The sequence below is a fragment of the Bos indicus genome, chromosome 3, assembly GCF_029378745.1.
Source record: "Bos indicus isolate NIAB-ARS_2022 breed Sahiwal x Tharparkar chromosome 3, NIAB-ARS_B.indTharparkar_mat_pri_1.0, whole genome shotgun sequence".
Classification (NCBI taxonomy): domain Eukaryota; kingdom Metazoa; phylum Chordata; class Mammalia; order Artiodactyla; family Bovidae; genus Bos; species Bos indicus.
The window spans coordinates 112883460-112911085 of NC_091762.1; the positions used below are offsets into that span (position 1 = coordinate 112883460).

At 46.9% G+C, this 27626-nt stretch overlaps 1 protein-coding gene across 7 annotated transcripts in view; it reads right to left on the reverse strand.

Moving 5' to 3' along the window:
- The window catches only part of NGEF (neuronal guanine nucleotide exchange factor), a 128240-nt gene that overhangs the window by 14568 nt on the left and 86046 nt on the right, over positions 1–27626 (reverse strand). For all 7 annotated transcript variants that reach the window (XM_070786897.1, XM_070786895.1, XM_070786898.1 and 4 more), the window contains 2 exons: positions 26682–26980; positions 551–711 (listed from right to left, as the gene is read on the reverse strand). In XM_070786897.1, coding sequence (XP_070642998.1) covers positions 551–711; positions 26682–26980 — 460 coding nt within the window. The remainder of the gene's footprint in view (positions 1–550; positions 712–26681; positions 26981–27626) is intronic.

Below are 27626 nucleotides of genomic sequence, written 5' to 3' on the forward strand. Positions count from 1 at the left end.
AGTTGGACCATAAAGAAGGCTAAGCGCCGAAGAACAGACGCTTTCGAACTGTGGTGTTGGAGAAGACTCTTGAGAGTCCCTTGGACTGCAAGGAGATCCAACCAGTCCATCCTAAAGATCAGTCCTGAATATTCATTGGAAGGGCTGATACTGAAGCTGAAGCTCCAATGCTTTGGCCACCTGATGGGAAGAGCTACCTCTCTGGAAAAGACCCTGATGCTGGGAAAGCTGAGGGCAGGAGAAGGGGACAACAGAGGATGAGATGGTTGGATGGCATCACCGACTCAATGGACATGAGTTTGAGCAAGCTCCAGGAGATAGTGAAAGACAGAGAAACCTGGTGTGCTGCAGTCCATGGGGTTGCAAAGAGTCAGACAGGACTTAGCGACTGAACAACAATAACAGTTTAGTTATAGCTTATTACAGAAAACTCCAAACATTCAAAAGCAGAGAAGCCAGTGTAGCAGGCATGCACCACCAGCCCCAGCCTCACCCCGGGTGAGAAGGAGGGACTAGAAGGCGCCCCACGAGGATCGGGGCACTGGCTCACCGCTCACTGACGGCCATGACATCCAGCACGTTGGAGAAGAGGATGTGGGCCTCAGACGGGTGCAGGATCTTCTTCAGCCGCTCGTTCTCCATGAAGTGGGACACCAGCAGGTTCAGGCTTTTATAGTAGGAGGCCTCAGAAGTGATGAGCTCGAACATGGCCTGGGACACCGGGCAAAGAAGACGAGAGGAGGGCCAGCGGTCGACACCCAGGGCTCACCTTTCCCCACTCTCAGACAGATGAAAGTGCAAGTTGCTCCATCGTGTCCGACTCTTTGCGATCCCATGGGCCATACAATCCATGGAATTCTCCAGGCCAGAATACTGGAGTGGGTAGCCTTTCCCTTCTCCAGGGGATCTTCCCAACCCAGGGATTGAACCCAGGTCTCCCACATTGCAGGCAGATTCTTTATCAGCTGAGCCACCAGGGAAGCCCAAGAATACTGGAATGGGTAGCCTATCCCTTCTTCAGAGGATCTTTCCAACCCAGGAATTGAACCAAAGTCTCCTGCATTGCAGGTGGATTATTTACCAGCTGAGCTATGAGGGAGGCCCCTCAGACAGATGTAAAGGTTTTATTTTATTTTTGGCCACAATGCACAACTTGCAGGATCTTAGTTCCCCAAGCAGGGATCGAGTCCTCACCCTCAGCAGTGAAAGCTCCAAGTCCTAACCACTGGACCACCAGGAAATTCTCCAGATGCAAAGGTGGCCAGCACCCTTTCGGAGACCTCTCGCCTGCTCACAACAGTGAAGCTGGAGACGCCCTCGTGTCCAAGGTCAAACACGAGAGGTCATCCATTCTTCAGAGCTCCGACAGCTGCCAAGGGTGGTGACTCAGGACTGCTTCCTGGCGAAGAATGGGTGGGAGACTCATCCATAGAGGGAGCCCCACTTCTACACACCCAGAAAAACGCTTAGAAGGAACCAGGTCATGATGTCAACCACAGGTGTCAACAGGGGGTGGAATTAGAGGGTGAATCTCACTCTTTTTCTTTTTTTAAAAAGTTTCTTTATTTTTTTAGTTTTGGCTGTGCTGGGTCTTCGCTGCTACATGGGCTTTTCTCTAGTGGCGTCGGGTGGGGGCTACTCTCTAGCTGTGGTGGCCAGCCTTCTCACCGCTGTGGCTTCTCTTGATGCAGAGCACAGGCTCGAGGCAGGCGGGCTTCAGTAGTTGTGGTTCCCGGGCTCTATTGAGCACAGGCTCAATAGTTGTGGCGCACGATCTTCCTGGGCTAGGGATCGAACTCGTGTCTTCTGCATTGGCAGGCAAATTCTTTACCATTGAACCACCAAGGAAGCCCTACTTTTTTCTTTTTACCCTTTCAAATGTCTGAGAACTGAAGAATGAACATAGATTGTTTCTTTCATGGTCTGATTTTATAATGTAATCAATAAAGCAATCTTCATTTTGAAGAAGAGAGAAAAAAGAGAAAGAAATCCATAATCTAATAAGCTTTTTGGAGGCAGCTTCTTCTCTATCGTGCTTATTATGTGATTATTGAGCCTATGAAACAACAAACTCACTGGACCTCTGTTCCCTCATGTATCGTCTGTGAAGCAGGGTGGCAATGCCAGCTCACCCTCCTCCTTCACTCACAAGCAAACTCATGACCCTTCCTGAGGCCACCCTGGGGCCACCCTCACCTTCCTCCCCACCCCCATCTCCCTCTGCTGTTTATCAACCTAGCATGGGTTCAGGTCCCACTGTGGCCACCCGGCAGGGACGGTCTAGTGGGGTGAATTGTGACCGCCTTTCCAAAGCTGCGGGGTTTTCCCGGTGGCTCGGTGGTAAAGAATCCACCTGCCAATGCAGGAAACGTGGATTTGATCCCTGGATCAGGAAGATCCCCTGGAGAAGGAAATGGCAACCCACTCCAGTATTCTTGCTTGGGAAATTCCATAGACAGAGGAGCCTGGCATGGGTTTGCAGACTCAGACATGCCTGAGCAACTAAACAACTCCTCCATACCTGGGTCTACATCCCACCCTCTAGCATCTGCAAATGGGAACCTGTTTGGCAAAAGGGTCTTTGCCCATTAAGTTATGGATGTCAAGGTGAGGAGACCATCCTGGATTGAGGTCTAAATCCAATGACAGGTGTCCTTGTAGGAGAGACGCAGAGAGAGACACGCAGGGAAGAAGGCCAGGTGAGGACCCAGGCAGAGACGGGAGTGGCGCTGCCTCAAGTCCAGGGACACCCGGGGCCACCAGGAGCGGAAGAGGCGGAACCTGCCCACGGTCCATTTCAGGCTTCTGGCCTCTGCAACTGGGGGAGAGTTAATTACCACCCAGTTTGTGGTCATTTGTTACAGCAGCCCCAGGGAAATAAACAGACAGACAGAGGAGGGCTGGAGCCAGGACAGCGATGAACGCCGGGGGCCCTGGTCCCCTCCCAGTGTCCCGACCGCCCCCCATGTCTCAGACCTCCATCCTCTCCACTGGCTGGAACTCTGATCCGGGGTTCAAGACTCTGGCAATGAACACTAGTGCTCCCAGGGACGGGAGGGACGCTGGAAGGAAGGGAGGCAGGCAGGGAGAGAGAGGGAGGACCAGCGTATTCTCCAGACACACAAGGCGCTTTCCCACTTCATGCTCTCTGCCCGCCCCCGCCCCCCGCCCCCAGGAGGGGCACATGGAAGGTCCCATTTTACTAAAGGAAACAGATGCAGAGTTAAGTAATGCCCCCGAAGTTACCGCTGGAGGGTGCAAGACTCAACCCAGGGGTTTTCCAAGTTCTGGACTCTGCCCCCGACTACCCACCCCTGCCGACTCAGACGCAGACAAGGCCGGGGATCCAGTGGGGTCTGCAGGCAGCCTGCTGGGCAGCTACTCTGCTGCCTCCATGCAAAGCTCAGACAAAGAGTCGACCTGGCAAAGTGCTTTAAAATAAGCGACGTATCTTCAAGTTGGGCATGCCTAACAGCATAAACGGGATCTGGCCACGGCACTAGTGGTAAAGAACCCACCTGCCAGTGCAGGGGACGTAAGAAACGAGGGTTCGATCCCTGGGTTGGGAAGATCCCCTGGAGGAGGGCATGGCAACCCACGCCAGTGCCTGGAGAATCCCATGGACAGAGGAGCCTGGTGGGCTACGATCCACAGGGTTGCAGAGTTGGACACGACTGAAGCGACTTAGCCCAGCATTGCTGAGCAACAGCCTAAACCTGCCCAGCACCAATGAGAAAGTTCACACACACACACATCACTGCAGGGTGGCTCACCAGTGACAGGCCGCGGGCCACCAGCAGAGGAGAACCCTGCCTCCCCCACCCCAGTGTCTGTGCCGCACATAAGACAATGTGACGAGGCGCTGAAACGAGCCTGCAGCCTCTCTCTCCCCAAGTCAAGCGTGCTCGGTCTGCTGAAAGATTCGAAACCACACTCAGCACGTCCCGCTGGCCTCGCCCGCGTCTGAGCTGAGGCCCTGGCACGGAAGGCCCCACCCTCTGCTCTGCCAGCGTCCACCAAGCCCTGCCTGGCAAGGCTGCACTGGGCAGGAAGTTCCCAGAAGTGCCTCTTACAGGGGCTGAAACAAATCACTTTTCCTGCTGCTAAATTTAAGTTTCTTAAGAAAACGTCAAGCCATTAGAGCTTGCTGATTCTAAGCAAATATAACCGAAAATAAAAAACACCCTAAACCAAGACAGATGAGTGCTGCAGATACTGAGAGAGGAAAAGGACACTAGTTTCAGGGTGAGCGCCTCAGATAAGGTGTGTCTCCCCGAGCGACGCCCCTGAGGCACACCTGGGGTCGCAGGTGGGAAAGGTCCCAGATTGCCGACAGCATCCTCGTCCTGATCCCCTGGAGGACACGGGGCTGGAGGCCGCTGGGCAGAGGCAGGCGGGTCTTTCAGCCGCTGACACGCCTCGGGCGTTGGGCTGAATCACCGCTAATTGATACCGGCTGTGCCCATTCACCGCAAGCTCACTCCCTCTTTCTCTGTTTATAGGGCGATTAGTCATCTGTGGATTTTAGTTTTCCAGGGTGTTTGTCTTTATTTTATATGTCAGATTATTTGCCACATCAATATGGTTGTCTTTTCCTCATCAATATTATTTTTATCCTCAGTCATTCAAGCCTTTGAATGGGCGTGTGGAGTTGACAGGGATCCAGGCCCTGCTCATTTATTTACTCATCCATCCACTCATCCATTCATTCACTCATCCACTCATTCATTCATTCACCATTCAATCTTCCATTCATCTCTCATTCGTCCACTCACTGTTTCACTCATTCCTTCATCCACTCATTCCTTCATCCACTCATTCCTTCATCCACTCATTCCTTCATCCACTCATTCCTTCATTCATTCATCCATTCATTCACTCATTTATCTATCCACTCATTCATTCATCCATCAACTCATTCATTTGTCCACTCATTTATTCATTCATCCAGCCACTCATCCATTCACTCATTCATCCACTATTCAGTCATTCATTCACTCATTCAGTCTTCCATTCATCTTCTCATCCATCCATCCATCCATTCACTCATTCGATCAATCATCATCCACTCGTTCGTTTGTCCACTCATTCATTCATTCACTCATCCACTCATTCATTCACTCGTCCATGAACTGGTCCAGGCCCCCAACACTCCTCCTCTGTGAACTCCATGGACTCCCCTGCTGCCTCACACACTTCCTGAGGACCTCCCTGGTGGCCCAGTGGTTAAGACTCCGCCTTCCAATGCAGGGGACACGGGTTCCATCTCTGGTCGGGGAACTAAGATCCCACATGCCGCAGGGAAACGAAGCCCTCGTGGCAACTACTGAGCCCGTGTGCTCTACAGCCCTCATGCCACAGCTAGAGAGAAGCCCGTGCCACAGCTAGAGAAGCCTGCATGCCACAAAGGAGACCCAAGTGCTGCAACTAAGACCCGAAGCAGCCGAATAGATTTAAAAAAAAACAAAAACGCACTGGGGAGAAAAAGACTGAGTTGCAAGAACTGCTGACCACTCCTCGATGCCCCTTTGCCAGTTTGGGCATCACTTTCTGTCCAAACCCAGGAAACTCTTGGCCGTGTTTCTCTCTTAGTCATCACCGTCCTGAGACACATCAACGGATGTGACACTTCACTGATAAACAGTGGCCATAAATGTCCTGTTCTCTCACCTTGTTTATGCAGTGTTGTCAGAGATAAAACACCAGCGAGCAAAGGATAGTAACAGCTGCTGCCTGTCCAGCTCCTACCCTGCGCCTGGTGTCCTGCTGGGGACCTCCAACGTGTCACCTCCCTCGGTCCTCACTACAGCCCTGGAGATCCCCCGACGGCTCCCCCTGTGCGGATGAGGGTGCCACAGAGCTTGTGAGTGGCAAAACCAAGGTTCACGCCTCATCCTTTGGATCTCAGGGCCCTGTGCCTGGTCTGCCCTGCCAGGGACGCCCTTCCGCACACACATGCCCAGGCTTTCCTGAGAGCCCACAGGCCAGTGGTGCTGCCGGGCCACAGCCCCGGCTCCTTGCAGGTCGACGTGATGTCACTTGTGTAGAAGCTCCCTCCTTCCCACCCTCCTTCCGGCTAACTGTCTTTCTAGCTTTACATGGTGCTTTCAAGTGGGTGCATGCATGTGGGTGCATGCATGGTAAGTCGCTTCAGTCGTGTCTGACTCTGTGCGACCCTATGGACTGTAGTCCGCCAGACTCCTCTGTCTAATTCCCCAGGCAAGAATACTGGAGTGGGTTGCCAGGCCCTCTTCCAGGGGATCTTCCCTACCCGGGGAGCGAACCTGGGTCTGCTGCCTTGCAAGCAGTCTCTTTACCGACTGAGCCACCAGGGAATCCCTTTCAAGTAGGTGCTTGAGACAGTTTGTTAAGGGAGAACCTCTAAATCAGCTCTCAGACGGGAACCAGGCCTGGCATCGGGTGATGGGTCTTACTCCTGTACTGCCCACGGCTCACAACTTCTCGCGGCCGTGGGGCCTCTCTTCCCAAGAGTGCCATTAGCTGTGCCCGCCGTTCATCCTCCTTTCCTGGCTCCAGCCGGACTGGACGCCTGATGGCCCATCTCCTCTACCACGTGGCTTCCTGCAAGGCCTGGCCCCAGTCAGCACACAGGAGACTGCATGCGTTTGCTGCGCACCTACTAGGAGCTGTGGGCCCTGGGGATCCTAAGAGGACCAAGACCTGATCCCTGCCCCCGGGGGGTGGCCAGCTTAGGAAGCCACCCTGCTGGGGAGCTGGGGTCAGTGACGCCATCTGCCCTCCCCCAGCTCACTCGTTCCACAGACACATGCCCAGAGCCCCCTCCAGGTAGAGTATGGGCTCAGTGCTGGTGACACAGAGGGACACACACACTGGGCACAGCCAGTGACAGCTCTGCAGGGATGTCCACAGTGACTGGGGGCCTTCACCTTGGCAGGCAAGGGGGGAGGCAGGCAGCCAGAGACAGCAGGCTTCTGGAAGGGGCTGTCAGAGTCAAAGAACCGATAAGAGTTAGCTGGGCAAGAAAAGGAGGGGGGACAGGCGTATCCCAATGCTCATCACAGCACTGTTTACAACAGCCAGGACATGGAATTAACCTAGATGTCCATTGGCAGACGAATGGATAAGAAAGCTGTGGCACATATACACAATGGAGTATTACTCAGCTATTAAAAAGAATGCATTTGAATCCATTCTAATGAGGTGGATGAAACTGGAGCCTATTATACAGAGTGATGCGAAGAGTTGACTCATTGGAAAAGACCCTGATGCTAGGAGGGACTGGGGGCTGGAGAAAGGGACGACAGAGGATGAGATGGCTGGATGGCATCACTGACTCGATGGACATGAATTTGAGTGAACTCTGGGAGTTGGTGATGGACACGGAGGCCTGGCATGCTGCGATCGCAAAGAGTCAGACACGACTGAGCGACTGAACTGAACTGAACTGATACAGAGTGAAGTAAGTCAGAAAGAAAAACACCAATATAGTATATTAATGCATATATATGGAATTTAGAAAGATGGTAACAATGACTCTATATACAAGACACCAAAAGAGACACAGATATAAATAATAGACTTTTGGACTTTGTGGGAGAAGGTGAGGGTGGGATGATTTAAGAGAACAGCATTAAAACATGCATATTATCATATGCAAAATAGATCACCAGTCCAGGTTCGATGCATGAGAAAAAAAAAAAAAAAAAAGAGGGGGAAATCCCACATATCTCAGCCTGACTCCATGACCACGTTTGTGAAAATTCAGATTCCCAGGCGCCTCCCCAGAGCCACGCATAACCTGTCCTTCAAGAAGTTCCCCAGGTGGTTCTGAGGCATGGCAGAGTCTGAGACCCCGGTGTCAGGGCTGGGGCATCCCCCAGCTCCAGAGCCTCCCCGTGTACCTTTCTTTCTCAAGTGTCACCTGAGTGCTAAGTGCTGCGCACCTGCCCGATACCTGACTTCCCTGCAGTGCTGCTTCCTGGAAGGTGGGGAGAGGTGGAGAGAAAGCTGTCCGAGGCCAGCCCTGCCCTCTGCTTTGGGCCTTGAGTCTTGCTGCTGCCAGCCGCGGCCACCCTGGGTGGATTCATGTCCTCCCTCTGCCAGGCCTTGCTTCCCGCGTGATCCGACTGTCCAGGCACAAAGCTGTGCCCACTTCTGCGGCTAGAAGAGTAATGCAAACCCCGGAGGCACTAGGGTGGACAAGAGTGACCGAAGAGGCTCACAGTTAAGAAGTGGCCCTTAGAGCACCTCTTTTCATCCTTGACTAATGACAATGCAGCTGGATTTCAGAGCCCAGGCCGAGTCCTGCTGCAGTGTGGTCTCTAGTCTGTTCGGGAAATGCAAGGAGGGCCGCCATGGGGGCCATGGGGCCTCGGTGTCACCCTGGGAGCTGACAGCTACTCCCCCGCTCACTGTGGGATAGAGGGTCACACATTAAGCGCGAGTTAACCTGCAGGCCCTGGGGGGCCTGGTGTGCCCCCACACTAACCAGCTGCCCAAACCCAAGCCTTGGCAAGCTCACACACATCACAAGCCGATTGTTAGGTTTTTCTCAAGATGGCTCGAGTAATAGGGTAGCTTCCAAAAAAGTACCAAAACAGATACAGATTTGAAAAGACACGTGCCAGAGAAGAGGTTCAGCCTCATTCACAACAAGAGAAATGTACAGGAAAATCACAATGTGGTATCATTTATGTCCAGCTCACTGGTCAAGATAAACTCACCGGATGTTGTACCTTCCTGGTGAGAGGGAGCCAGCACCTTCACACACACCTGAAGTGTGAAGACAGCCTGGTGATAAGGTCTCAAAATTTCAAAAGTATATAACTTTTCACCCAACAGTTTCACTTAGCAATTCCTACAGTACGCCATTGTATAGATCTGTCTTCTATTATTATGCTGCTGCTAAGTCACTTCAGTTGTGTCTGACTCTGTGCGACCCCATAGACGGCAGCCCACCAGGCTCCTCTCACCCTGGGATTCTCCAGGCAAGAACACTGGAGTGGGTTGCCATTTCCTTCTCCAATGTATGAAAGTGAAAAGTGAAAGTGAAGTCGCTCAGTCAAGTCTGACTCTTCGAGACCCCATGGACTGCAGCCTACCAGGCTCCTCCACCCATGGGATTCTCCAGGCAAGAGTACTGGAGTGGGGTGCCATTGCCTTCTCCCTTTATTATTATAAATAATGCTGTAATGAACATCTGGGATACACAGCATTTCTAATTGCAAATGTCCATCAACAGGGTACTGGTTGAATCAATTATGGAATATCATAAGCAGTAGAGCTCCATAAAGCTTAAAAAAAAAAAAAGAAAGAAAAGAAAAAAAAAATAGGGACCTCTCTTTCAGCTGATCTGGAAATACTGTCAAAACATTTTGGCGCATTGGATAAGAATCTGCCTACCAATGCAGGGGACATGGGTTTGATCCCTGGTCTGGGAAGATTTGACACGTCACAGGGTAACTAAGCCCGTGTGCCACACGTACTGAGCTGGTGTGCCCAGCGCGTGTGCCCTGCAACAGAGAAGCCACCATGGTGAGAAGCTCAAGCTCCGAAACTAGAGAGGAGACCCCACTTGCTGCAACTGGAGAAAGCCCGTGAAGAGCAATGAAGATCCCAGTGCAACCAAATATAAATAAAATTAATAAATTAAACAAACCCATTTTGCTAAGTTAAAAAAATAAGCGAGACATACACAATGTACATAGAGCATATCATTTGTGTAACACACACAGACACTGGCCCCAAGGGCCAGGGGTTAGAAGGGGAGGCTTTCTTCACCATAATTCTGTTTGCTTTGTTTGAGATGTATGTCAAGTGTGTAAGTTATTTATCCAACAGATTTATTTTAAAAATGCTAAATGGTAACATCACTTTTTTAAAATAGGTACGTGCATGCTCAGTCACTTCAGTCCTGTCCAACTCTTTGTGACCTCATTGTAGCCCACCAGACTCTTCTGTCCATGGATTCTCCAGGCAAGAATACTGGAGTGGATTGTCATGCCCTTCTCCAGGGGATCTTCCCAACCCAGAAATTGAATCAGTGTTTCTTATGTTTCCTGCATTGCCAGGCAGGTTCTTTACCACTACCAGCACCTGGAAAGCCCCAGATAAGTATAAATGCTTGCAATATCTGATGTTTTGGGTGATGGCTACTGTCCATCTTAAAGCATGGGACAATTTGGGACTAATTTGCTGAACTGTTTGGGGTTTATCCTATGGAGACAAATATATGATTCAATGAAGGTTGGTAAATAAAACAACCACGACTTAATTTTCTGATAGAAGTGTATCATTAAAAAGCACGAGCAGTTTCCTAGTCAAATGGACGGTCTTCTTTGGGGGGGGTGTGGTGGAAATGAAAGTATATTTAAGTTCAAAGTTGTAAAGTGAAAGTGAAGTTGCTCAGTCGTGTCCGACTCTTTGCGACCCCATGGACTGTAGCCTACCAGGCTTCTTAGTCCATGGAATTTTCCAGGCCAAGAATACTGGAGTGGGCTGCCATTTCCTTCTCCAGAGGATCTTCCCAACCCAGGGATTGAACCTGGGTCTCCCGCATTGTAGGTAGATGCTTTACTGTCTGAGCCACCAGGGAAGTTGTAAAAACAGGTTGAAAAGCAACAAAAACACAACTCTGATTTCAGAGGCTGATCAGACCCAGACTGTGAGTCCTACCCAAACTGGCTAGCTCCCTGGGAAGTCCCCGCCCACCTTGTTCCCAGGGGAATGGAACTGGGAAACTAGTTCAGACACGTATGGGCGGTGTCACCACAGTGCCAGCCTGGTAGTGTGCGCATCCTTGTTTCCATGGAGATGCTCGAAATATCATGCCCTGCTCAATTTTTTGAGCTCTGTGCAGCCAGTCCCCCAAGATCACCGGGACTTCATCTTTATCTGGTCTGGGGACACAACCCACACCAGGGGCAGGGGTGACTTCTCCAGGGGCTGGTGTTAGAGCAGGACCCCAGCTTCTCCTTCATTTCTCAGGACACTGGTGCCAGGTGTGGCAAAAGTCAAGCAACGCAGTGACCGTCCCCACCTCTCCCATTTGAACACCCGCCCCTTCCTCAGCGGCCTTCTTCTTAAGTTTCTGATTTGAATATTTGTCTAGTTATTTTCTCAGACCATCATGTTCTCAATCAGTAATTGAGAAACCACTCCAAACAGGAGGGTGGGAACCAAGAGCTTCAGACTTAAGTTAAAAAACAAAAAGTAAACCTAGGAAATCCTACACGACAGCTAAGAGAACATGTTCCAATGTCAGCTGCCTGATTTTTATACTTTAAAAAGGAGGAGGGGAAACACACAATTTTATTCTTAAATCCCGATTCTTTCAGGGACCAATTGAGACTCAGACCAACCAAAAGGCCACCATTCGGGGGTATTTTCCTCGTGTGAACGGGAGTTCGCCAGGACCTGCTGCTTTTGTAGCTAAAGAAAGAGATGTTCCAACAACAGAACCAGTTGCCTGACTTGCTTGATAAATGAAAAGATGACCTGATGCAGAAGTCTCTGACGTGGAACATAAAATCTGAAGATCTCAGTGTTGTGTCCATTGCCAGATGTTAAACAGAAACTCACATTAAGCTCTTTAACATAAATAAGAAAAGTCAGTCCATAAAGACTCAGAGCGAAATGCACTGAAGCTCGCACGCCTGTGTTATTCACTACTGCCTGGGACCACGGTTACTCTTACGTCATCCTAACTTACTTAAATATTTTTGGTCCGAGCCATTGAAAATGACAAAAATATCTTTATTTTCTATGCCCACTCTACTATACATGTAATGTTTGATCCTGCCTTTAAAAAATAGTAAGTCATGAATATTCACCTATTCTCTGAAAGCATGCTTTTTAATGATTGTGTCTTTGCATAGCTGTACAGTCTTTAAAATAAAAAGTGCCCTATTGGTGGGTATTTAGGATTCTTCCTCCATCCCTCCCTAGTTTTTGTTTGAAGGGACAGCCTAATAAATATTTGTGTACCTTTCTGATTATTTTTCAAGATAAATTTCTAGTAACAGAAACACCAGGCAGTGTACAAACACGTTCTTGTAAGGAGACGGGTACAAATATTGTGCTCTCTCTCCGCATCAGCTGTGCTCAAGAGCACTCATTTAAAAATCCGCCCAACACGAGGTTTTAAATGTATTTATGTTCAAAAGTCTCTGCTAGTTTGAAATGCCCAGTGCCTCAGTGTTGCTTAACTGTACTTCTATCATTACCAGTGAGGTTTTTTTTTTCCCGTTTTCATTTAATCACCAGCCGCTTTTCTTAAGAGAATTGTTTAGCCTATTTTTCTTTAGGGTGCTCACTGTTTTCTTATCAACGGGGCTTTCTAACTGATGGAAAACCTCAGTTTTGTTTAATGTACACAAAAAGAACTAATTTTCAGTTCTTTATATTTTCTGGACACATCTCGACATTCGGGACCTCAGTACCCCGACCAGGGATCAAACCAGTGCCATCTGCACTGAGAGGCAGAGTCTTAACCACTGGACCACAGGGAAGTCCCCCAAACAAATAGTTTTTGCATGCTTATTTTATAATCCACCAGCTCCCTGAACTGCCTTGTTAGATCCAGTGTCTTTGACTCCCTCAGGATCTTATGTAGGCAGCCAAGCCTGACAGATAACGGTGGGTCTGACTTTCCTTCTCTATGGGTTTATGTCTTGTTTCTCTCCTCATTGCGTTGCACTGGCCACAGCTTCCAGAACAACCGCAGGGTTATCAAGCATCATCGTTTTGCCTTCATTGCCACCAGCAATTCTTCATTAAGCAGGATGCGTTTGTAGATCTGAGATGCTCTTTACAAATTTCAGCAAGTATGCTTCTGAGTTTTGTTTAGATGGAAATTGATGTACTATTTCCCTTTCCAACCTTTTTGAAGCTTGGGGTGTTTCTCTCCTCTGGCCTATTAATATGATAAATTTTGGTCTCAAACATTATACTGTGTTTGTAGTAATTTCTGTGCCCAATGTTATTCTTCTAAAGTATCTCCAGATTTGATTTTCTTATGCTGTATGTAAATGTCTGCCTTAATTCAGAGCCAGACAGATCACTGTTTTATTATATTTGGGAGGGGGGGCAGAAAATACTTAACCTAAATGAGGACATCTCTTTTTACAATGTGTCAGTTTTTAAATGAACATACAATAAAATTGACTTTTTGGTATACACAGATCTATGAATTTCGACCCTTGTATAGATTCTTGTCACCAACACTACAACCAGGACACATCACTTCAAACACTCCTGTGCTTCCCACTTGAGTCACAGCCTCCCCCCACCCCTCACCCCTGGCAACCACTCATCCGTTCTCTATCCCTATAGCCTTGTCATGTTCAGAATGTCATATAAGTGGAATCATATACTATGGAAACTTTCTGACTTCTTTCACTCAGCAAAATGCCTCTGAGATTCATCTGAGTTGTGTCAACAGTTCATTTCTTTTTATTACTGAGTAGTGGTGAAGAACCCGCCTGACAGATGTAAGCAACGTGGGTTCGATCCCTGGGTTGGGAAGATCCCCTGGAGAAGGAAACGGCAAGCCACTCCAGTATTCTTGCCTGGAGAATCCCATGGACAGAGGAGCTTGGTGGGCTACAGTCCATGGAGTCACAAAGAGTCGGACACGACTTAACGACTAAACAACAATTTGTGTGACTGTTCCTGTGTCTATTTATCCATCTGTTAGAGGACACTGAGTTGTTACCAGCTTTTGACAATTATGAACAGACTTAGTACATCTGTGTACAGATTTCTGTATGAACGTAGATTTTTGTTTCTCTGGGGTAGTGGCTCTCAGCTACAAACTATTTTTGCTCCCTGGATGATACTCAGCGAGGTGGAGAGACATTTTGGGTTGTCATATGTCAGGGCAGGGGTACTACAGGCATCCGGCAGCAGAGGCCAGGGATGGTGCTAAACGTGCAAAGAACAGGAAGGACAGCATGCCCGAACAGGGAGGAAGCAGCCCCAAATTCAATAGCGTTGCTATGGAGACACTGCTCTAGGTAAATAGCCAGGATTGGGATCGCCGGCTTGGAGGGAAGTGCATGTTTCACTTTATAAGAAGCTGTTAGCGACTCTCCAGAGCAGCTGCGCCATTTTGAAATCAGCAGTGTATTAGAGTTCCAGTTGCTTCCACACCAGCGCTGGGCATTGTGTTTTAAGTGTTTCTAGTCAGTGTTTACTATTTTTAAAAAATATTTATTTTTTTATTTGCCTGTGTTGAGTCTTAGTGGTGGCGGGCGGGCTTCTCTAGTTGTGACTCAGGCTTAGCAGCCCTGCAATACGGGGGATCTTAGTTCCCGGACCAGGGACTGAACCGGCATCGCCTGCACTGCAAGGCGGACTCTTAACCACTGGACCACCAGGGAAGTCCTAGTGTTTGTTATTAGTTCTAAGAGGTTTTGTGTTTTGTTTTGTTTTTTGGTAGATTCTCCATCTGTGAAGAAGGGTAGTTCGTTCATTTCTAACTTCCCTGGAGACTTCCTCTTTAACTCAGGGATTACACAGAAACATGCTGCTTGATTTCCAAGTGCTAGGAGGTTTTCCTGTTCTCTTTATGTCGTTGATTTCTGTTTAATTCTATTATGGTGAGGTCACACTCTGTGTGATTTAAAGTATTTTAATTTGTTAAAATGTGCTGTGGTCTATCTTGGTGAATATTTCAAGTACACTTGAAAAACAAAGTGTATTTTGCTACTGTTGAGTAGCTGCTGCTGCTGCTGCTAAGTCGCTTCAGTCATGTCCGACTCTGTGCGACCCCATAGACAGCAGCCCACCAGGCTCCCCCCCCGCCCCCCCCCCCCCCGGGATTCTCCAGGCAAGAACACTGGAGTGGGTTGCCATTTCCTTCTCCAATGCATGAAAGTGAAAAGTGAAAGTGAAGTCGCTCAGTCATGTCTGACCCTCAGCGACCCCATGGACTGCAGCCTACCAGCCTCCTCTGTCCATGGGATTTTCCAGGCAAGAGGACTGGAGTGGGGTGCCATTGCCTTCTCTGACTGTTGAGTAGAGTGCCTTATAAATGTTAATTCATTCCAGTTGGTTTGAGGGCATTCAATTCTTCTTATATCCTTACTGATTTTATGTTCCTAGTTCTCCTAATTACTGAGAGGAGTGCTGACGTCTTTATAATTGTGGATTTTATTTTTAATGTGAAAATGGGTGGCGCTAGTGGAGAGGAACCCGCCTGTCAATGCAGGAGACAGAAGCAACGTGGGTTTGATCCCTGGGTTGGGAAGATCCCCAGAGAAGGAAATGGCAACCCAACATTTCTGATTTGAGGTTTTTACATCGTTTAAACTTATTTCCTTGTTTTGCTGGATTGTAGTCAGACAGTAGGACCTATACAATTTTAATAAATATTTATTGAGCTTTTTCTTTAGGCTTAATGTACAGCCACTTTTTAATGGTGTTTACAGACATTGAGCAGAGAAGATAATGGCACCCCACTCCAGTACTCTTGCCTGGAAAATCCCATGGACCGAGGAGCCTGGTGGGCTGCAGTCCATGGGGTCGCTAGGAGTCAGACACGACTGAGCGACTTCACTTTCATGCATTGGAGAAAGAAATGGCAACCCACTCCAGTGTTCTTGCCTGGAGAATCCCAGGGACAGTGGAGCCTGGTGGGCTGCCGTCTATGTGGTCGCACAGAGTCGGACACGACTGAAGTGACTTGGCGGCAGCGGCAGCAGCAGCACAGACATTGGGAAATAAAATATTGCCTCTTTTTTGAGCACTGTGTCCAATAGAAATATAATGTGGGTCTCATATACAATTTAAGGTTTTCTAGTAATCATATTTAAAAAAAGGTCAAAAGAAATTTTAATATATTTTATTTAATCTAATATATCCAGGATATTAAGTCAACGTGTAATACAAAAACGATTGATAAGATAGTTTGCTTTCTTTTTCTGTGTCTCAAGCCTGCAAGATTTGGTATTTGTTTTATACACTCAGCCCGTTTCAATGAGGACTGGTCATATGTTAGGTATTAATGAGCTGTGTGTCACCGGGGGCTAACAAAGTGGGCAGAGTTCAGTGAAAATATCTAAAGTCAGCCTCACTCCCGTCCTCAGGCCCCTTGTGTCCCTGCTATGCCCCACTCTTACAGAAACAGTGCGGTGGGCATGACAGCTTCCGTGCATGTCTCTGCCTGACTCTGCTCTACTTGGGCTTTCTCACAGTTACCTGTCCCTGTAAACTGTACCTCTTGGAAATGGCCTTCCTAATCATATAACACAACATCCAGAAGATTAGGTTTAAATGAACTAAAAAGACTGATGGACGTTCTATAAAAATGAGAAAAGATTTTTAAGTGGAGAAAGATACAACTGAAGAAGGCTTGAGCATCGTCAGCCTGCTGCCAGCTCCTTATCTGTACTAACTCGTTTGATCTTCACAACCCTGTGTATGAGCTCAGGTTTACAGACTAGGAAGCAGAGGCACCGAGAAGTTACGTAATGTGTCCAACTTCTGGGTCGGGAAGATCCCCTGGAGAAGGGATAGGCTATCCACTCCAGTATTCATGGGCTTCCCTGGTGGCTCAGACGGTAAAGAAACCGCCTGCAATGTAGGAGACCTGGGTTTGATCTCTGGGTTGGGAAGATCCGCTGGAGGAGGGCATGGCAACCCACTCCAGTATTCTTGCCTGGAAAATCCCCATGGACAGAGGAGCCTGGCGGGCTACAGTCCATGGGGTTGCAAACAGTCGGACAAGACTCAGCAACTAAGCACAGCACAGCTAAGAAGTAGCAGAACCGGGATTCAAACCCAGGCAGCTGGGCTCTAGCGCTTATATGCATAAACTCTGTGCTATATCACCCACCCCCATGTTTTTACTGTGGGAGAAAATATTTCAAACATATAAACAAATTATACCCAGAATATGTAAAAACCTGCTTTCCATCAAGAAGACAAACAAAGATAACCCTATAGGAAAAAGGGCAAAGAATAAGAACAGGCAATTCACAAAGAAAGGGAAACAGCCAGTGAGCATGAGAAAAGATGCTTGGGGACTTCCCTGGTGGTCCAGAGGTTAAGAATCTGCCTTGCAGTGTACGGATGAGGGCTTCACCCCTGGCTGGATCCCTGGTGGGGGAACTAAGATCCCACGTGTCGTGAAGCAACTAAGCCTGTGTGCCATCACTCCTGAGCCTGTGTGACACAACCAGGGAGTCCGTGCACCGCAATGAAAGATCCCATGCGCCACAGGGAAGACCTGACACAGCCAATTCAACACATTAAAACAGAAGAGAAGCTCAACTTATGTCATCAAGGACAGGTGGGTTAAAAACAACGCCCGGTTTTTCATCCTACAGATTAGAGCAAAAATCAAGACGTTTGCTAACAAGGCATGAATATATGCTTTCTTTGCTGTAGTTGTGTGACATTTGAACTGCCTTTTGAATGGCAATTTGGTGTGTCAACTACAAATCGCCACTTGCCAAGAGCATTTGCCAGCGACTGAATAACAAGGGCTTCGCAGGTGGCCCTAGTGGTAAAGAACGTGCCTGCCAATGCAGGAAATGTAAGAGACATGAGTTCGATCCCTAGTGGGGAAGATCCCCTGGAGGAGGGCATGGCAACTCGCTACAGTACTGTTGCCTAGAGAATCCCATGGACAGAGGAGCCTGGCGGACTACAGTCCGTGGAGTCACAGAATCGGACACAACTGAAGTGACTTAGCATGCATGCACGCACGCACATCAAGGGCATCTGCCATCTGCCTCTGTGGAGACTGAGCCCTGCGCTGCTGCAGCTGTTGACCTTCAACATCCCCAGAGAGAGTTCGGGGTGGAGAGTGAGGCACTCTGTGCTCCAGGGAATGTGGTGGAACGGGTCTTTAGATAGTTAGATATTTTCAGGAACTCATTTCATGACCCAATCCTTGCATCTCCTCCTATCTAGAAAAGCACTAAATCCTTTCATGATGATATCAGCTCCTCCTGACTAGCAGAAAGCCTTTGTAAAATGAATGCTTGATTGCACTGAACTCCTCTTTCACCAGAATCTTACACATTGACCTTGCCCCACTGCCTCTCTGGAGCAGGCTCTCAGAGCGATCTGAGGGGCTGTCTCTCAGGCTGCAGTCCTCATTTTGCCCCAAATAAAACAACTTGCAACTCTCATGTTGTGCATCTCTTTAGTCGACTGGGAGTATCCAGAAATCCCGTGGACAGAGGAACGTGGCAGGCTACAGTCCATGGGGTCTCAAAGAGTGAGACGCAACTTAACTAAACCACCACACCACCACCACCATCATCTAAAACGCACTTCACTTTCAACCCACAATTACATTTCTGGGTATTATCATACAGCTGGGGCTCCCAGGTGGTACTAGTAGTGGGGAAGCCACCTGTCAGTGCAGGAGATTTAATAGGCGTGAGCTCTGTCCTTGGGTCAGGAAGATCCCCTGGAGGAGGAAATGGCAACCCACTCCGGTATTCTTGCCTGGACAAATTCCACAGACAGAGGAGCCTGGCAGGCTACAGTCCAAGGGGTCTCAAAGAGTCGGACACGGCTGAGTGTCTGAGCACGGAGTGACTGATGGATCGGACAGCTGTGGTCTTCTGATTAGACAGCTGTGGTCTCCTGGGAGCATGAAGATGCAGGCCCACAGAGGTTCTCCTAACCAAGCCCTGAGTGACCCATGCTCCTGCGAGGATGCATTGCGGGCCGGTCACAGGCTGTCCCCCACCGCGCCCTCCCTTGCCACCTGGTTTCTCTCACCACCTGTGAGCCCCTGTGCTTGTCCTTAAACTTATTCAAGCCGGTCATACTTGTTCTGCAATTATGTCCTTAAGTGAAAAAAACTGAAGAATTTTCAGTGCAAAGGGAGTTGTTTTTATGAAAGTTTTTATGAAAGCTTTTTAGGAAGCTCTCAGAGGTCAGTGAAAGTCAAGTTGCTAAAAACCAAAACCAGAATCAAACTGCTCTTGAATAAAACAAGTGTAAAATATGGGGACAGCATCATAGGGATCGATAAGGATTTTGCACTTAAGAGTCTTCACAAGTGTCTACTTGTGAAGTCCAAAATCACACAGAGTGTAATGACTAATTTGTCAGGAGAAAGTGAAAACAGTTGGTCCTCCAGGCCTGCACACAAATGTACATGGTTTGCATTTTGCAATGAAAATGAAACAATGAAATAAATAATGAAAATGTATTAATGAGTATCTTATTTAATTTTAAAACTTGTAAATAAAGCAATAATCTTTAACTGTACAAAATGACATCACTGTTTCCTTTGGTAACTTTTCTTGCTCTGAATTCTAACTTGTGTGATAATATCATGGGTTTAGTTTTCTCATCAGTTGGATAATTTCTGGCTTTCAATGGAGGATTTAAGCAATTTACATACATGGTGATAGCAATTATGTTTGCTGTGAACTCTGCCACCTTATTTTATGCCATTTGTGTTTTTATGCTGACCTTTTACTGTTTGCTTTCCTTTTCTTACAAGATCCCTGCTTTCTCTGCTTTTGGCTGGTTGTTGTAAGAGATTTATACCATGTTTTAAGTTCTGCTGGGGTTTATCTCTAAGCTTTCCAAAGTAATTTAAATTTATTTATCTAATTATCAAGGTAAAAAAAAGAAAAAAGAATTCTCTCAAAAACTAGACACTTTTCCTTATTTTGAGGACTAGGAAAAAGGCCCATGATGGTAATACTGTGTGAAAAAAAGCCAAATGCAAAATTGCACTGTATAATTCCTTTTATATGAAAGTCAAACTTAGGGATGGTGCAAGGGAAACAAAAGCAAAAACAAACGCATGGGACTACGTCAGACTAAAAACCTTTTGCCCAGTGAAGGAACCTCTCAACAAATGAAAAGGCCACCTACTGATGGCAAAAGATATCTACACACAATATATCTGATAATGGATTAATATCCAAAGTATTCAAGGAGCTCGTACAACTGACCTTTAAAACACAACTTGATTAAACACTGAGCAGAGGATCTGAATAGATGTTTTTCCAGAGAAGACACACAGATGACCAAAGACATGAAAAGATGCTCCACGTCACTGATCATTAGGGAAATGCAAATCAAAACCACAGGGAGTTGTCATTTCACACTTGTTAAAATAGCTATTATCAAAAAGACAACAAGTAACAAGTGTTGGTGAGGATGTGGAGAAAAGGGAACATTCATGCACTGTTAGTGGGACTGTAAATCGATTCAGCCACGGTAGAAAACAGTATGGAGATTACTCAAAAATTAATAATAGAACTACCATATGATCCAGCAATTCTACTCCTGGGTATTGATCTGAAGAGAACAAAAACACTAATTCTAAAGATATCTGCACCTCTATGCTCACTGTAGTATTTACAGCAGCCAAGATACAGAAGCGACTTAAGTGTTCATCAACAGATGAACCGATAAAGAAGATATGTTATACACACACACACACTATGGAATAATTGCCATAAGAAAGAATGAAATCTTGCCATTTGAGACAACATGGATAGAACTAGAGAGTATTATGGTAAGTGAAATAAGTCAAAGACAAATACTGTAAGTGTATAAGATTCACTTATACGTGGAATCTAACAAACGAAACAAATGAACAAACACAACAAAATAGAAACGTACAGAAAATAGAGTGGGTGAGGGTTGGGGAAGGAAAGAAATAGGTAAGGGGGATTAAAAGGTACAGATTTCCAGTTGAAAAATAAGCGAGCCCTGGGTGTGAAATGCACAGGGTGGGGAATACAGTGAATAGTGAGAGGAGTGAAGTTGCTCAGTCACGTCTGACTCTCTGTGACCCGCAGGACTGTACAGGCTCCTCCATCCATGGGATTCCCCCGGCAAGAATACTGGAGTGGGTTTCCATTTCGTTCTCCAGGGGATCTTCCCTACCCAGGGATGGAACCCAGGTCTCCCGTATTGCAGGCCAACTCTTTATCGTCTGAGCCCCCAGGGAATCAGACCGTAGTGAATCCCTATGTAACACTCCTGTATGGTGGCATGCTGTAACTAGAGTAAGCCAAAACATTTTAGGTGACCATTCTGAAATGTATAGAAGAACCAAATCAGTACGTTGTGTAACAGGAGCTAATGCAGTGTTGTAGATTAATTATATATCAAAAACAAAAAGCTTATAGAAAAAGAGATCAGACTACGGTTAACAAGCCCAGGGTGGGGTGAGATGAAGTACAGGGATGGGGAAAGGGAATTGGCTGAGGCAATCAAAAGGCACACACTTCCAGTAATAAGATGTAATGTATAATATGATAAATATAATTAACACTACTGTTAATTACATGTTATATATGAAGGTTAAGAGAGTAAATCCTGAGTTCTCAGTGTAAGGAAACATTTTTTTCTTTATTTCTTTAGAGTTGTATCTAATGAGATGACAGAGGACCACTAAACTTACCGTCTACTCTCTGATGATGAGAAGGGGCTTGTGCAAGTTTCCTGGCAGGAGGGACTGGCTGTGGGGAAACACTGGGTCTTGCTCTGGTGCAGGGCTACGCTCAGCAAATCTTTAATCAAATGTTCTGCTGATTGTGGGGTTCGTGCTCCCTCCCTGTTATTTGTTTGGCCTGAGGCAGCCCAGTCTTGGAGTCTACAGACTCTACGGTAGAAAAGACTGAGCCAAAGCAGAAACAACTTCCAGCTGTGGATATGTCTGATGGTGAAAGTCAAGTCTGACGTTGTAGAGAACAATCCTGCATAGGAACCTGGAATGTTAGATCCATAAATCAAGGTAAGTTGGATGTGGTTAAGCAGGGGATGGCAAGAGTGAACATTGACATCTTAGGAATGCAGTGAGCTAAAACAGATGGGGGTGGGCAAATTAATTCAGATGGCCATCATATCTACTACTGTGGACAAGAATCCCTTAGAAGAAATGGAGTAGCCCTCATAGTCAACAAAGGAGTCCAAAATGCAGCACTTGGGTACAGTCTCAAAAACAACAGAATGATCTCATTTCCAAGGCAAACCATTCAATATCACAGTAATCTGAGTCTATACCTCAAGGACTGATGCCAAAGAATCTGAAGTTGAATGGTTCTATGAAGACCTACAAGATCTTCTAGAATGAACACCAAAGAAAGATGTCCTTTTCATCATAGGGAACTGGAATGCAAAATCATGAAGTCAAGAGATACCTGGAATAACAGGCAAGTTTGGCCTTGGAGTACAAAATGAAGCAGGGCAAAGGCTAATAGAGTTTTGCAAAGAGAATGCACTGGTCATAGCAAACACCCTCTTCCAAAAACACAAAAGAAGACTCTACACATGGACATCACCAGATGGTCGACACCGAAATCAGATTGATTATTTTCTTTCCAGCCAGAGATTGAGAAGTTCTATACAGTCAGAAAAAAACAAGACCGGGAGCTGACTGTGGCCCAGATCATGAACTCCTTATTGCAAAATTCAGACTGAAATTGAAGAAAGTATGGAAAACCACTAGACCATTCACGTATGACCTAAATCAAATCCCTTATGATTATACAGTGGAAGTGACAAATCGATTCAAGGGATTAGATCTGATAGACAGAGTGCCTGAAGAACTATGGACAGAGGTTTGTAACACTGTACAGGAGGCAGTGACTAAAACAATCCCAAAGGAAAAAATTGAAGAAGGCAAAGTGGTTGTCTGAGGAGGCCATACAAATAGCTTAGGAAAGAAGAGAGGAGAAAGGCAAAGGAGAAAGGGAAAGATATACCCAACTGAAAGCAGAGTTCCAGAGAATAGCAAGGAAAAATAAGAAAGCCTTCTTAATTGAACAATATAAAGAAATAAAGGAAAACAATAGAATGGGAAGGACTAGCGATCTCTTCAAGAAAATTGAAGACAGCAAGGGAACATTTCATGCAAAGATGGGCACAATACAGGGCAGAAATGGTATGGACTAACAGAAGCAGAAGAGATTAAGAAGAGGTGACAAGAATACACAGAAGAACTGTATAGCAAAGGTCTTAATGACTTGGCTAACCATGATGGTGTGGTCGCTCACCTAGAGTCAGACATCCTGGAGTGTAAAGTTAAGTGGGCCTTAGGAAGCATTACTAAAAACAAAGCTAGTGGAGGTGATGGAATTCCAGCTGAGGTATTTCAAATCCTAAAAGATGATGCTATTAAAGTGCTGCATTCAATATGCCAGCAAATTTGGAAAACTTACCAAAATTTGGCCACAGGACTGGAAGAGGTCAGTTTTCATTCCAGAAAGGCAATGCCAAAGAATGGTCAAACTGCTGTACAATTGCACTCATCTTACATGATAGCAAAGTAATGCTCAAAATCCTTCAAGCTAGGTTCCAACAGTACAAGAACTAAGAACTTCCAGATGTACTAGCTGAATTTAGAAAAGACAGAGGAATCAGAGATCAAATTGCCAACATTTGCTGGATCATACAAAAATCAAGAGAATTCCAGAAAAACTTCTGCTTCACTGACTACCTAAAGCCTTTGACTCTGGATCGCAACAAAATGAGGAAAATTCTTAAGGAGATGGGACTAACATACCATCTTACCTGTCTCCTGAGAAACCTGTATGCAGGTCAAGAAGCAACAGTTAGAATCTGACATGGAACAACAGACTAGTTCACAATTGGGAAAGGAGTATGTCCAGGCTATATATCGTCACCCCGCTTATTTAGCTTATATGCAGAGCACATCATGTGAAATGCAGAGCTGAATGAATCACAAGCTAGAATCAAGATTGCCAGGAGAAATAACAACCTCAGATATACAGAAGACACCACCATTATGGCATAAAGCAAAGAGGAACTAAAGGCTTCTTGATGAAGGTGAAAGAGGAGAGTGAAAAAGTTGGCTTTAAACTCAACATTCAAAAAACGAAGATCATGGCATCCATTCCTATCACTTCATGGCAAATAGATGGGGAAAAAGTGGAAACAGTGGCAGATTTTATTTTCTTAGGCTCCAAAATCACTGTGGACAGTGACTGCAGTCATGGAATTGAAACATGCTTGCTGCTTGCAAGAAAAGCTATGACAAACCTAGACAGCGTGTTAAAAAGCAGAGCTATCACTTTGCTATCCAAAGTCCATACAGAACCAAAGCTGTGGTTTTCCAGTAGTCATGTATGGATGTGAGAGTTGGAACATAAAGAAGGCTGAAAAGAAAGAAAGCGAAGTCGCTCAGTCGTGTCTGACTCTTTGCAACTCCATGACTGTAGCCTACCAGGCTCCACAGTCCAAGGAATTTTCCAGGCAAGAGTACTGGAGTGGGTTGCCATTTCCTTCTCCAGGGGATCTTCCTGACCCAGGGATTGAACCCGGGTCTCCCACATTGCAGGCAGACGCTTTACTGTCTAAGCCACCAGAGGGGTCAAAGAAGGCTGAATGCTGAAGAAATGATGCTTTCGAATTGGGCTGTATAAGACTCTTGAGAGTCCCTTGAACAGCAGGCAAATCAAACCAGTCAATCCTAAAGGGAATTTCCCAACCCTGAACATACACTGGAAAGACTGATGCTGAAGCTGAAGCTCCAATACTCTGGCCACCTGATGCGAAGAGCCGACTAATTGGAATCGACCCCGATGCTGGGAAAGGTTGAAGGCAAAAGGAGAAGGGAGTGGCAGAGGATGATGAGATGGTTAGATAGCGTCACAGACTCAATGGATATGAATATGAGCAAACTATGGGAGATGGTGAAGGACAAGGAAGCCTGGCGTTCTGTAGTCCACGGGGTCACGAAGAGTCAGAAACAGCTTAGCGATGAACAACAACTACTGGGGTCATTATTTCATGATGTGTGGAAGTCAAATCATACACCTTACACTTATACAGTGAAGTGTGTCGATTACATCTCAAATAAAACTGGAAGGAAAAAAAGGTGAGTGATGGTGGCTCTGTCTACAGTGGTGGAGCCCCTGGGTCTCTCAGGTAGGAGGGATGGCCACCTGCAGGGGGCTTCTCCCTGGGTTCTAGAACCTTCCACATGGTTGCTTTGGGTGGCAAAGCCTGCTGGGATTTCCTCAGTCCAGCTCCACCTGCCTCGTGGAGATCTCCTGACCATGCATCTTCGCTTCTGGTGGGGCACGTGGTTCTTTATGTCGTCTCACCAGTATCCTGTGAGAAGCTGGGAGGAGTCCCATAGGATGACTAGACACTACTAACATCAGTTTCATTAAAAAAAAAAATAAAACTCCTGTGGCCTTGCTTACAAAATGCTCATGAGTCACAAGTGGTGTCAGACGCTAAAACCATCTCTCCTGAGTCTGCTGGGCAGGACGCAGTGGACCCTGGGTGGTGCTTCAAAAATCGAGCGTCATCAAGGCTTCTCAAGGAACAAAGGCATCATACCACCCGAGCCTGCGTCTGACGAACCTGGTCGGGGGCTGGTCTCAGCCTTGGTCATTACGTGTGTGCACAGTTTGCAGTTGTGCCTTTTAAATAAATGAGAAGAACGAACGTTTCTACAGAATCTCGCACTGGCGAGCCAAGAGCTAAAGACAGTCAGGACTGCGACTAGGAACAAGCTCAAGGGCGGGCTTGAAGGAGCATGTGAGTGGGGAGACTGGGGAAACGGGCGTGAGAGGATAAAGATGACTGAGCTGGATTGAACAGGGACTTCCCTGGCAGTCCAGTGGTTAAGACTTTGCCTTCTAATGCAAAGGGTGCGGGTTCGACCCCTGGTGGAGCAGCTAAGAACCCACAGGCCTCATGGCCAAAAACCCAAAACATTAAACGGAAGCAGCATTGTAGGAAATTCATTAAAGACTTTAAAAACAGCCCACATTAAAAAAATCTTAAAAGAACTGATCCAACTCTCTGTATATAAAGCTATATATATATATATATGACTATATATATATATATCCAACACCTACATTTCCTAGCTTCTCACTTCTATTACTGTTCATGTTTTATGGATTATTTCTCCCTGTTAGCCACAAACTATTAAGTGACTCTGTGATCCTGCCTCAGCCTACCTCACAGGCAGAGTCTGCCTGAACCATCGGATGAAGGCGCAAGAAGAGACACAAGTCCTAGATTTCCACACCATTTCAGGAGGGGTGGATATGCTGAGGGCTTTCAGAGCCCCACTCACCCAAGGTTCAGGCGAAAATTCGAAATAAAGACGTGCAAGTGAAAAGTAAAGCACAGATGAATAGAGCCAGTTCACGGTCACATGAATTCAGCACCACCGACTGTGCTCACATGTGCCATGGAGATTCTCCACAATAACAAGCAAGGGTTTAGAGAATGCAATCTTCCTGTCTATAGAAACAACAACATGGAGAACACTCAACACTGGGGTTGAGCTATCCTAGGAGCTAACTAGGTAGTTTTTGTTGCCTGTGCTTCCTCAGTGGCACCAGCGGTAAAGAACCTGCCTGCCCATGCAGGAGACTTAAGAGACGTGGGTTCGATCCCTGGGAGAGGAAGATCCCCTGCAGGAGGAAATGGCAACCCACTCTAGCATTCTTGCCTGGAGAACCCCATGGACAGAGGAGCCCGGCGGGTTCCTCTGGGGACCATCCATCGGGTCGCACAGAGTTGGACACGACTGAAGTGATGTGGCACGCACCCACGCATGTGAAATAATGTGAATTTTCCTGCATGTCAGGGATAGAGGTACCCTGCCAGTAACTCCTCTGGCGAACCAGCCTCACCCCAGAGAGGAAGCCTCACCCACGCTGGTTAAAACACCCATTCGTTCTGACCGGAAGCTCTCACCCCGGGCAGCCTGTTACCTCTTGCAGCCTGATCTCCTCCGGCTGGAGGATGTCCAGCACCCCGCTGCTCTGAATCTCCGGGAGATCCTGCCAGAGGTTGAATCTCGAGTGGGGGTTGCTGAGCAGGCAGATCTGGGGCAGGGCCTTCCTCTCGGGTGGGCTTGCTGGCTCCTCCTCCTCCTCCCCTTCATCTTCCTCTGGAGCCTCCTCGCTGGATGGGCACCCGTCAGCAGCGCCTTGTATTTCTGCATCCTGTTGCCTCCTGGTCTCAATCTCTTGGAGAGTTGATTTATCTCGGTATTCCTGATACAGGAGCCCTGAAATCAAATCAAACCGTTTTGAAGACACGATAGAGATTTCAGATACGGAGCTTTCCGAATCGCTAAGTCACAGCTTTTGACTCCTGAAAGTGAAAGAGTTAAAGTGTCAGTCGCTCAGTCCTGTCTGAGTCTTTGTGACCCCATGGACTGTAGCCCGCCAGGCTCCTCTGTCCATGGGATCCTCCAGGCAAGAACACTGGAGTGGGTTGCCAGTCCCTTCTCCAGGGGATCTTCCTGACCCAAGGATTGAACCCAGGTCTCCTGCATGGCAGGCAGATACTTTACCATCTGAGCCACCAGGGATCAAGGGCAAATAAATGCTTTGCCTATGAAAACACAAAGAAAGCCAGACCCCTACAGGTCTCAGGGAAGGGCCACTGAACGAACTGCCACTGTCTTCATTTCTTGGGAAGGATCTGCACACATAAGTTTATTTTTTCTTTCTAACAAGGAATAAAGAAATCACTGAATAGAATCAAAATCCAGTCGCACAAATAAATGCTTTTCACATCCATAACCGGCAAACAACAAGGATCTAGAACTTGTCATGTTAATAACCAACGTGTACAGAGTCAATGGAAATGGCCTGATTATGTTTCAGCATCCCAGCAGGATGCTTCTCAAAGCCTTAAATGCTTCAGTA